Source organism: Sarcophilus harrisii, chromosome 5 (assembly GCF_902635505.1).
Source record: "Sarcophilus harrisii chromosome 5, mSarHar1.11, whole genome shotgun sequence".
In the NCBI taxonomy this organism is placed as follows: Eukaryota; Metazoa; Chordata; class Mammalia; order Dasyuromorphia; family Dasyuridae; genus Sarcophilus; species Sarcophilus harrisii.
This window is the reverse complement of record NC_045430.1, coordinates 287380248-287392278: the sequence shown is the minus strand read 5'-3', so window position 1 is coordinate 287392278 and position 12031 is coordinate 287380248. Positions and strand designations below refer to the sequence as shown.

At 53.6% G+C, this 12031-nt stretch overlaps 1 protein-coding gene across 1 annotated transcript in view; it reads right to left on the bottom strand.

Annotated features, from left to right (window-relative positions):
- Positions 1-12031, bottom strand: part of LOC100929514 (serum paraoxonase/lactonase 3) — a 28205-nt gene that overhangs the window by 2334 nt on the left and 13840 nt on the right. Inside the window, exons 3-8 of the mRNA XM_031940767.1 lie at positions 10726-10781; positions 9661-9826; positions 4980-5100; positions 2467-2667; positions 894-975; positions 490-618 (exon numbers count right to left, since the gene is read on the bottom strand). Coding sequence (XP_031796627.1) covers positions 490-618; positions 894-975; positions 2467-2667; positions 4980-5100; positions 9661-9826; positions 10726-10781 — 755 coding nt within the window. The remainder of the gene's footprint in view (positions 1-489; positions 619-893; positions 976-2466; positions 2668-4979; positions 5101-9660; positions 9827-10725; positions 10782-12031) is intronic.

The window sequence follows — 12031 nt, the reverse complement described above, 5'->3', positions numbered from 1 at the left end:
TGGCATCCAATCTCTTCCCCTGAGCATATTTCCCGTTCTTAAACCTGTCCTCATGTGATGCCGCCAACCCCACTAGCTCCATTCCTGCGTAGCGGCTGGCTCTGGGCCAGAGCCACCTGCACAGAAGCCCCTCCTTTACCCCTTTCTCTTGATCCTATGCCTTCCACGCTCTGGCTTCCAAGCTCCTCACTCCACTAAAACTTCCCCATCCGAAGTTACCAGTGACACCGATGGCCACATGGGCCCCTTGGGCCTCTTCTTTCTGGGTTTGGGGGAGCCCTAGTCTCTCCTGATCCTTCTCCCTGTCGGGAGCTCCTCCCCTGCCTCCTCTGGGCTGGGCTCCCTAAGCACAGGAGCCTCTCAGGCCTTTGGGCCTCTTTTCTGTCCATGATCTCAGTTTCCCTCGGTACCAAGAGCCCTCCAGTCCTCATGTTGGTCACCCTGTATTTCTGAGCATGTCTCTGCCCATAAGCACAGAGGAAGCCGTACCTCTGATCCAGGGGGGTCCGTGGGGTCATACAGTAGCAGCTTCATGCCATTAGGGTGGCATCCTGCCCAAACATCGCCCGTGGCGGGGTCCACAGACAAATTATCCACTAACGTGCCCAAATGCAGAACCTTGGAAGTGAAAGGGCATTGTGAGGAGCTCCTCCCCCCTCATCCCCCACCACCCCTTTCGTCTCCCGGAGGAGGCAAGTCCCGAGTTGCAGTGGCCCCTGCTGCCCTAGGAGGGCACGTCCTCTCTCCCCAGACGGACTTTACTCCCCTCGGTGGAGGATGAGCTCTACCCTTTCCCTCATCCCCTGCAGCCGCAGAGGCCCTGATGCTCGGCAGCCAAGCCCCACTCCACAGTCCACTGGAAGTTATCTTCTGACCGTCCCAGAGCTCATTACCTTCTCTTGAGTCAGGTTCTCGTTGTCGAGCCTTTTCATAACGTGGATGCTGTGAGCGGTCACCGCGGCTACATAGATGTACCTTCAAAAGAGAGATGCTCTTTGCCTTTGTGGGAAAAGAGGATGGACCCTGCTCTCTCCCCTCTGTATCCCAGTGAGAAGGGGCAATGACCGAGAACAAGACAAAAAATTACAGAGGGCACAAAGCACGGGTGGTGCCTGAGGGCAGGGAGCACTGTGTGGTGCCCAAGAGTAGGGAGCACTGGGTGATGCCCAAGGGCAGGGAGCATGGGTGATGTCTGAGGGCACAGAGCACTGGGTGGTACCCCAGGGCAGGGAGCACTGGGTGGTGCCTGAGGGCAGGGAGCACTGGGTGGTGCCTGAGGGCACAGAGCACTGGGTGGTACCCCAGGGCAGGGAGCACTGGGTGGTGCCTGAGGGCAGGGAGCACTGGGTGGTGCCTGAGGGCATGGAGCACCACTCCTGGAGTCAGGAACACCGGAGTTCCAGTTCAGCCTCAGGAACTTGCTAGGTGAATGACCCTAGACAAGTCACTTCATCGTTGCTTGCCTCTGTTTCTTTAACTATAAAATGAGGGGAAAACAGCTCCCTCCCCAAGCTGGTGTGAGGATCCAATGAGACTGCATTTCTAGAGCACTAAACGACAGCAAATTGTCATGAGGACAAGGGCTGCCAGGGAGGGAACAGAGGGAATTTCCTTCCTTTCCTTGCCTCTCCTGCCTCTCCCATCTCTTGGTGTGGCTATGGGGGGTTCCTGGCCCAGCCCGCAGGAGCCGCAGCTCTGGATATTTTTTCCCTGTTGTGGGTGAGGGACAATGGCTGTTAAATGACCTGAAGTTTCCTTGAACCAAGAAATAAAAGAGCTGAGGGATGGATGGTTTGTTTCTGGGGGCCTGGAGCAGACTGTGCACTCCATGTCTGGGGGTCCCCTGGGGGCTCTGGGGGAGAGACAGGTCTCCCAGCTCTGCCTTTTGCCAGTGTGATTCAGGGGCATTTTTATTCTATTTCAAGATCTTTCATTCTAAACAGGGAAAAGGCAGTTTGAGGGCAAAGGAGAGGCTGAAAGCCTCAAATCAAATCTGCCTCGGGCCTGCGCTAGTTGTGTGATGCTTCCGATGTGAGGAGAAAACAAGAGAATATGTGTAAAGTGCGTAGGAAATGCGTGCTATCCTTATGATTATTAGGAGGTGCTTGGAAGATAAAGAGACAGAGGGCACAGGACACTCGCTCCCCTTGCCCTTTCTGCTCCTCCTTCTCCAGAGCCTCCAGAACCTCCAACTTCTCCCCCTCCCCCGAGTCTTCCCCTCTCGAGGCTCCACATCCTCCCTCCCCCCAATGATGCTCTGGGTCAGGGCTCGCATTTACGCCACTTCCTTAGTCGGAGCCCACTTTTCCTTAGCGGGGAGACCCCCGTCGCGGAACCTTTGTCGTGGACTCCGTGCTACCCTGCTCGGGGCTGACAGGTTTTTAAGGGAGGAAACCCCGACGGGTCACCCCAAGGAGCCACTGGGTCCCGGAAGCGAGCCAAGGGGGTTCGGACCAGCGCACATACTTCTTGTCTGGGGAAATGGTGATGCCGTTAGCAAAGCTGAGGCCAGCGGCCACCTCTTTGACTTGTCCCGGACCGTAATAGATCACATTTGTCCACTGCAAGTCCAAGAAGAGCTCCAGCTGGGCCAGGAACTCATTGGTGAAATAGTGGTCGTTGGTGGCGTAGAACTCCTCTGGGCCTAGAACCACAAGGTCATTCACACTGCAATGGGGGGTGGGGGGGACAGGCAGAGAAGAAGAGAAAGTAAATGCAGGATCTGGCTCACACTCAAACTCCATCAATTTATTCTGGACATTCTCGCAATCATGATGTGACGTATATATTAGGAGCCCCAGGAAGCTGTGCAGTCAAGAAGCCCCAGGACTCTTGCTCTACTGGCCCCTGCTCCCCTTCTAGGCTAGGACACAAATAAACAAGAAAAGAGAACCCTGAATGGTCACAAAAGAGAAAGGTGATAGGTTAGAGGTCACCAACTCTCACCTTCAAAATAAAAAGGAATCCACCATCAAGGAGTTAAACGGAGCCCATCACGTCAGAGACAAAAGTTGAGTTTGGCCGATTTGTTAGTTTTATCAGTTAAAATAGACACAAGGGAAAAAACTCCAGAAATGTTATTCCTTCCAAGAAGTGGACAAGCATTCACTAAGCACCTACTGTGTGCCAAACACTGGGGTTACCAAGAAGGGCTAAAACACAGTGCTTGTCCTCGTGCTCTGGCCGGGGAGACTGCACACTGATATCCAGGAAAAGATTGGATGGGGCAACATGACAAGGAGATAATCTCAGAGTGGAGTCACTGGCACCAAAGGCGGCTGACAGAAGCTTGCGCAGAAGAGGGGTTGTCGGTGGGATGCCAGGCGGGAACGTGGGGTGGGTGGGGAGTGCGGGTCAGTCCCACATGGATCTTCTTTTATCAGCATGGCAAACGAGCCCAGATAAAGGGCTCTTCCTGCCTCTTAGTTTGTCCTTGGCAGAATCCCCGATGCTCCTTCTCTGCAAGTGTGTCTGGTTCTCTCCCATTCTCTGTCTCTGTCTCCCTCCTTTCCTGCCTCCCTCCTCTCTTTTCTCCCTTTCTCTCAATATACGTGTATATGTTTTACACGATACATGCATACACACAGATGTTAACACTGAACAGATGCTTGAAACCGTAGCAGAAACTGAAAAGTGGCCACGGGGAGAATGGCGGCATTGCTTGGGTGTCCCATCGAGACGGTTCCCAGGCACCCACTGGCCACTGAGATCTGGGCTGGATGGCACCGGGGGCTCCCCCAGAAGCTGGAGGAAGCCTGGCTGAGGGGGGCAGAGAAGCTCACTGAAGTCACCTCTGGGAGAGCCCCAAACAGCCCCAAACTCCATGTCTCCCTTCCCCTCTTCCAAGAGGGAAAGGAGCGGCTGTGGCCGGTCCGGCTGTGCCTTCTACCAGTGCCCCAAATGCCTGGACAGTGAGGTTAAGTGAGGCGAAGGAGCCTGGGCTGGGTGAGGACCTCCTGCCTCTGCAAATTCTGCAGCCCTAAGGCCAGTGGCCTTCGCTGCCCCCGGAGCTGACGCTCCCAAGGGCTCCCTGAGTGAGTCAGCCCTGCCCTGCCCTTCAGTACACGGGCTGCCCACCAGCTCAGCCTGGGTTGGGAAAGCAGCTTTCCCTCCCCTAACACTGCTGAGCTCTTCTCTCCCCTCGAGGTCCCCCGGACCTCTGGGAGTTACTGACCCATGGCCTGTAGGGAAAAATCTGGCAGGGGGTTGACCCCCTGGTCCTACCCAGCTGCACAGCTGGGCCGGAAGGAGCCACCCCCATCCCCACCCCCATCCCTCCTTCCCATTTGTCCCCCTTTCCCTTCATTCCCCAGCAGAGCTTGGGGAGACCCCCCTGCTGAGGGAGCTCAGGGCTGGCCAACATATCCACACCATAAAAAGCCCAGCAGAAGATCCAGAGCAGGAAGGAGATTGCAGGGTGGGAGGGGCTTGGGACGGGGACCTTCCTCTACTCAAGCAGCGCCAGAGTCCAGATCTGAGGGCGGACACTGAGCAGACCTTGAACTCAGGTCTCTGGCTCTGCCGCTGCCTGTCCACCCCCTAAGGGCCGCAGCTGCAGGATCAGAAAGTCCCCCAGGGGAACTTGGACCACATCATACAGCGGAATGGCCAATCCTGGCTTCCCCCTTCACCTCCCCAGAAGCCTCTCCGCCGTGCCCTGGGCCATGGCTTTCCCCTCTCTGATTGGCGGCTCCCCTATGTGTTGGTTCCCCTGTCAGAGTGTAAGCTCCTTGCGGGGAGGGCCTGTTGTATTTATATTTGGGGGGTTTGGGGCCAGACCCGCAGGAGGAACTTAACAGATGTTGACTGACTGAAATCTCATTCCCTTAAGTTTGAGGGAGGAACCCAAGGTGCAGCTGAGGGAGGGGTGGGACGGCACGGGTCCTCTCCGGCCGGGTGCCAGACATCCCCGGGCTCCTGTGCTGGAGCAGGGTTGGGGGCCACAGGAGCCCCCCAAGGGGCCCGGGCCCTTTCTGTACCTGAAGAGCAGCTCGTGCCTGATGGTTTTCAGGTGGAAGAGAGCATCGCCTTCAAACCGGAAGACTTCCACTGTGGACTTCTTGTGCGGGTGATTCACCACATACAAGTACACGGTGCTGTCTGGGGGAAAGACAGCGACAGCCTCAGAAGCAGCCTCCTTCCTCCCGGGTCCCCCGCCTCGCCTCCTGTGTCTAGGCCATGGCTGCTCCACCCCAAGTAAAACAAGCCAGTGCTTCCCTGTCTCCTGCCCCCTCTGAACCCAGGGCTGTCCGTCCCGCTTAGCTCCCTCCTTGACAACCGCGGGATCAGGCTCCTTTCCCGGCTGTCTGCCGGACGTTACCCATCAAACTCACGACCCAGAGAAACCGGCTCTTTCCCTCCAAACCCACCTCTCTCCAGAGCCTCCCACCGTTGGCTCATGTTAAACTGATGGTCCACTGAGCCCCTAAGTGCTTTGTCAGTTGTAGAAGGACACTTTCTGTATTCTGCGCTTGGGAGGTGAGGCATTATTATTGTGGGGTTTTTCTCGTTTACAGTGTAAGAGCCATTCATCCTCTTATTAGATTTGTTCAATACAGGATTTCTAAGGCACCTTCCCTGTACTAGGCACAGCCCCCAGGCACAAAGCAGGGACCAGTCCCCGTGGGCAAGGAGCTGACATTCAGGTGGACAAGATGACCGGTCCATATAAAGCTGCAGACCGCCCGGATATACCGTGAAGCCATACGGACCCTGCCCGACAGCACTGCGGCTGGGCAGTGAAGGCCGCAGGGTCTTGGCAGCAGAGGAAAGCAGGCACTGGGGTAGCCACCCCTCCCTCCCAACAGAGTAAGTGATCTCTCAATTTGTGGAGATCATGGACAGTGCTGCTCAAAGCCCAGTGCCAGAGGTCCCTGGAGCTCCCCCAGACGCGCTGCCAAGGTGCCACGGAGCCCTAAGAGCCCACGGGATCTGAATCACGAGATTAGCTGTGATCGGGCTGACATCTTCTCAGTCTTTTCCATACCCATAGCAAGAGGCACTAATCAAGTGCTTCTGTGGAGTCTGGGGAAAGCCTCCCCTTGCCGGGCAGTCTGTGCCAGAGGAGACAATGCCTTGGGCTGGCCCGAGCTACTTCTGACGGAGTGGGGCCCGTGGAACCACCACACGTGTCCCAGGGAGTTTAGAAACTGAGAGAATTAGGAAGCCCCCTTCCTAATTAAAAGGTTAAAAGGAAGCAGTGCTGGCTTCCCCTCCCCAAAGCCCAACTTTCTGCTGTGAAATTGAGGGTCAGATATGGGGAACCCCTCGCAAGGCTGCCAGCCAGTCTGAGTGAGAGCACCGGGGAGAAAGTACCCGGCAGGCTAGCCCAGCGTGGGGGAGACGCGTCTGCCAGGGACAAGTGTGCTCAGAGCCCATCAGTCCAGGCCGGAGAGCAGAGGCTTTGGGGGCCCCCGGTGGGCTTGGGGAGGGGGTCAGAGTCTAGTTCAATGAGTGTTCATTAAGGTAAGGCTTATGTAAGTTTCTGGGTTCTACCTCTGCCCCCAAGGAGCTCACCTTTCCCTTAGCAGGAGACACCTGTGCACAGGGGGCTGTGGGCTGGCCCTGGCTGTGGGACCCCCACTCCTGGAAGGAGCCCCTAAATACACTAAAAGGAAGGGAGGGCATGCATGGGGAGGCTGTGGGAAAGGGATGGGGAGGGGTACATTTAGAAAAGGCATGCATAAAAGGAGCATGGGGAGAGTAGAGGGGGCATGAGCTACCTTCCTGTCCCCAGGCTTCCTGCCTTCTGTGTTGGGTGTGAGGGGAGGATCCACACCTGCTTGGGGTCTGAAATCTAGGCCAGGCAGCACAGCCCTTCCCCACCCCCATCACTCCCAGACAAGGAGTTCAGAGATTCAGCTTCTGACTCCAGCTCTGTGATTACCCTGAAGGCCCCTATCTTGAACACTTGTTCCCCTCATGGAACCTCAGTTACCCACCCAGTCTCTGTCCTTGGTGGGGGACCTAGAGAAACAAGCATGTGCAAACACTCCTAGCCAGGCAAGACTGAGAGCAGCAGCAGTGCCAGACTGCAGGGGCAAAGCGTAACTTCCTCGGAGGGACACTTGTTAAACAAGTTCAAACGTTGTTATTACATTGATAGGATATCTTTTCCATCAGGGAGAGTTTCTCTTCTCTCTCTCCCAACCCCTTATCCTTATGGAGAAAGCGATGGGGGAGCAGACAGATCCCACATTGGCCACGGCCCCGACATGAGTCCGTTGTCTGTGTCAGGAGGCGGGCGACGAGCTGGAGCAGCAGTAGCTTGTTTTTCTCCAAAGTCAGTTGAATTTTCAGAGTTTGGTTCTCAGGAAAGAATTTATTTCTCTTGTTCCAGGAATCTTACTTGAAGTTGTGACCAAGTTCTAGCTTTCTTTGAAGCTTTATTCATGTATGTTTAGTAATTACTTTCTTCTGGGTGTGTGGCTTGAGAATACTTGTTTAGCTCTTTTCAGTCCTGACTTATCCTGATCCCATTGGGGAGATCTCTTGGAAGAGATACTGATGGTTGGCCATTTCCTTCTGCTTATTTTATAGAGAGGAAGCTGAGGCAAACAGGGTAAAGGGACTGGCCCAGGATCTCACAGCTAGTGAGTATCTGAGACTGGATTTGAACTTGGGCAGACGAGGCCATTTGCTTCCAGCCTGGCCACTCTGGTGCCCACTAGCTGCCCTTAGAATCCCTACAACATAATACATTTTTGGTGGGATCCCCCTGCTCATTCTTCCAGCCTATTTCCCAATTTTCCTTGTTCCCAAAGTGGTCTGATCCAGGACAGAATCTGATCACCGTCCTCTTGGCCAGAATTCAGCAAGTTCCTGACCTGGGTTTGGGTCTGAGTGACACATCTGTGGGATGGCCAAGGTTGAAGTGCCATAGACTTGCTGCTGGATTCACCCATCAGCTGGCTTGATTGCTCTGTTAGCTCCAGGGGATCAAACTGGAGGTTCCCCTTTTGTCTGGCATTTGAACCCTGATTATTGTCCTTCAGGCTTCAGACTGGGCCAGGACCACTCTTTACTCTTGACCTTGACCCAGGGACCCTGCTCTGTGCTGGATCTGTGAGCCAGAACTCAGTAGTGAGTGACATTCATTCCTGTGTCCCACCGGGGTCAGCCCCTCTATGTGGGTCTTGTCCTGGATCATACAGACTGCTCTGTGTCATCTTTCCTAGCCAGACCACCCCATTGTCTAGCTCTATCTGTCTTCCTATGCTGCCCTGCCATGGAAAATGAAACCATGATGATGTGTTTTCCTTTCATTTTCCTACACGGATCCTCCTGGTGCGTTTCCTAGATCTGTGTGCGTACAGCTGTTGGGGGTGGGGCTCGGCTGCACTTTTCCTTCCTGCCCCGCCATCTTGGTTCTGCCGCCCGTCTCGGCCCCAGTACTTGACCGGGGGATTCTCTGCACAGGAGCCTCCTCATCAGGGGCTTGCTGAATACCTCCTGCCAACTGTCCCACCTCCCACCTTTGTCCTTTGTGCTGCTAGTGTTGGCTGCTGGCCTCCAAGAGTGGAAAGGGCCTTCCCCCTCCGTCCAAGGCTTGATCCCTGACCCTTTCACAGGATGGCCTTCTCCCCTCTCCCCATCCGAGTCCTCAGGCCCAGTCCTCCTGCCGCCACCCTTTGTCAGGCTGGGAGGAAGATTGGGGCTTTCCACTTCGAGGAAACTGAGACTCATGGTCACAAGTGTAGTGGGTGTCGGAGGCAGAATTTGTTACTCCCAGTCTATCCCCACTAACCTAACCCTAACCCTCACCCCCCACCTTCCTAAGTAGCATCATTTGGGACCCACGGACTCCCATTCCTGCTTCTCTCTCTAATATAATGTCTCCGTGTGTCCATACGTGCTCTATGTGTCTCTGGGTAGACATCCGTATGTTGCCACCCCCCATTAGAGATATCTGTACATCCCTCTTGCCAGTCTCTTCTGTTACACGGTCCATATGCGGTCCTGCTGGCAGTCCCCCTTTCCCTGGATAATGCACACATTGCCCTCAGATGCCTTTAAGCTCATCCCCCGAACCACATGGTGACAAAGAGCCTGGTGGGACAGGGACTCAGCGGGGGTTCCTCCAGTTAAGAGCTGATGGCAATTAGCAGGTTCACTTTGGCAGTTGGGGGGACGATGGATTGGGAGAAGAGCTGAGGCTGAGAGACTAGTGAGGACCTCATGGCAATGGGCCAGGTGAGAGAGTAGGGCCAGGTGTGTGAGAGAAGCTTTTTAAAAAACATTTTATTCTGAACTTAAACACCAAATAAAATGAGCAATTCCATAAACAAAGTCAAACGGAAAAAAGATAATTTCCTGGAAAACACAAATCTCAGTTGTGTACAGATTGCTTTTTCTTTTAAGTACAGAACAAATTATAGGGAAACTCACTTTTAAAAGCTGTCACTTTGGGGGCTGCTTCCCACACTGCCTTGGGGCCAGGGCTGGGCACTCTGTCCATCACCCAAGGGCTTGGAGCCACCTCTGAGCAACTCTCTGAGGGGTTCTTGATGGGCAAAGATCTGAGTGTTCTTGGGGGCAGGACTGAGCTGAGGGCCGATCCCCAGCCTGCTCCCCTCCTCCCGGTGCTCCCCACGCAGGGAGCACAGCAGTCAGATAGAGGGGCCCACCCTGCACCTGCCCGGGTGCCCAGAGGCATCTTACCTTTGTCCACAAAGGCACTGATCCCGTGAGGGTTCAATGACTGCACGTCAAAGCTATTCCTGATGGGCAGGGCCCAGGCCCTCGGTTCCTCCTCCTTCAGGTCCATCAGGAAGATTGCTCCAGGTTTATCAGGTGCAGAACTGGGCATGCCTGGATATTTTAACCCCTTCCAAACACAGAGAACAGCAAATTCATGTCAACACTGGCAAATACTTAAGCTGTGAGGACCTTCCAGCTAGACAAAGGCAGTGCTCTCCAGCCCCAGGGCCCCAGCCCATCCCCTAATCTGTACCCAGGGTGGGGGAATCTGAGGGGGCGGTGATCAGCATTGACACTGGGGACACTGGGGGCCAGGCTGCAGAGTCTTGCTCCTTCTACACTGTGTCTGTAGCTAATGAAGGACCCCAGGGACTGAGTGACAGCTGGAAGCTTCTGAAGACTTTGGAGAAGAGCAGTAACAAGTCCAGCACTGGCTGGATGAGGAGTCTCCTCACTCCAGAAGCCTGGGAGCCAAATGAGAGGCTGCGGCCCTAGCCTCAGATAGGAGTTCTGAACTACGCTGTCCATGGTCCTGGGAACCAAAGCCTCCAGACCTAGATCACAAATTAAGTGCAATGCCTGCCGCACAGTGGGGGCTCTACCAGTGCTAGTTATTGTTATTGGAGCTCTGAGGCACTTCTCTCAGAGGCTGCCTGGTCCATCTCACCTTTATCAGATGGAGAAAAGGGGGAGGGGGAAGCACCTACTATGTGCCAGGCCTTTTGTCCCTGCTTTACAGTTGAGGAAACTGAGATAAATGAGGTGAAATGACTTGCCCAGAGTCACACAACTAGAATGTGGCTGAGGTAGAATTTGAACTCAGATCTTCTGTCTGCAAACCCAGGGTTCTGGGTGCTATGGCACTCCCTAGCTGTGAGGCCCCAGAAGGGGCCACCAAGGGAAAAGTTCCTGCTGCATCTGTGGGCGGGAGCCTGCCTGTCTCTGCCCTCTTGCCTCCCAATTACACTCCCACCTCCCACAGCGGTGCCTCTCCTGGGGGGTCTTAAGGAGAGAGCAGTGACTTACGGTGCTGAGGAAGACCAGCCCACTGGGCAGGATGTCGATGTCCTCTGAGCCATTGTCTGTGGGAGAAGACCAGGGTCAGAGGCAGGGCTGAGGATCCCCCTGCCGCAGAATGGGAGCCCTGGGCTGGGTCACTGCCAGCCCCGCCATGGGGCATGTGCTTATTCCCCCAACAGCCCCAGTCTTGAAGCTTGAAGGCCTGAGCAGACCCCAGAACAACTCAGGTATGATTTCCCTCCATAGAGAGTCTATGTAAATGGGCCAAGTCTGGGCACTTCAAAGTATTAAGGAGAAGCACCGGGAGCCCCAATCTCTCCTTCCCTGCACTTCTCTGTCGTTCACCGGCTCCTCGTCACAGAGACTAGAGTGAAGGCTCAGTGTTACCTGCTAATCCATTACTAATGTTATTGCAGCCCATTTTCCTTTACAGGAAAATTGGCATTAAAATAAATATTAAAATATGGAAATGGAGGAAGGAATCAAGCATAACTGACTCATACTACTATACACTTGGCAGTCTTAACCATCAGCTCTCGTTGGGTCTATTAATAGGTAAATGATTAAAAGCTTAAGCTTCTAAAAGGAAAATTTCACTTTGGACAAGGAACTCCCAAGGTCTGCAAGCTGCCTCCCACCCCCTGGGATTCCATCTCAGTAGCTTTCTGGTTCTGTGTAGCTTTTGTCATTTCACTGCGATATTTGTTTTCTATGATTTACCCCGAATATTCACGTTTTATCAGAAAACATAACATTTTTCCTTGTATGCGATTTTTAAAAAAATTCTGCATTAAAAAAAAAACCCACCAAAGAGAGATTTCTGTGGGAAGATGGCAGAGCAGATAAGAAGATTCCCAACCCAGCCTCAGACACTTAAGACTTTCTAGCTGTGAAACCCTGAGCAAGTCACTTAGCCCCAACTGCCTCACCAAAAAAGGAAGAAAAAAAAAAAAAGAAAATTGCAAGCTCTCCAGATTTCCTCCATGAACTGTTTGTTTCATATGTGAAAATGTAAACCACATATCTACAATTGTCCTTAGTAAATGGATAGTCCAAAAGAAAGACTGAGATACAGTTGAGTATTTTCTAAAAAAGACAAAACTGTGTAGGAAAAGGTAAAAACAATACATATGCTATAGGAATGAGGTGTGAGAGCTAGGACACATATATACAAATACATACATGCACACACACACACCAAGAAGAGTAAAGAACCCTCCAAAATCTATGAAGAAATAAGGGGAGAGGGAATAGGATAAGATGGGGTATAGAAAGTTGTATATAGATTAATAGGAAAGGATAAAGAGGGAGG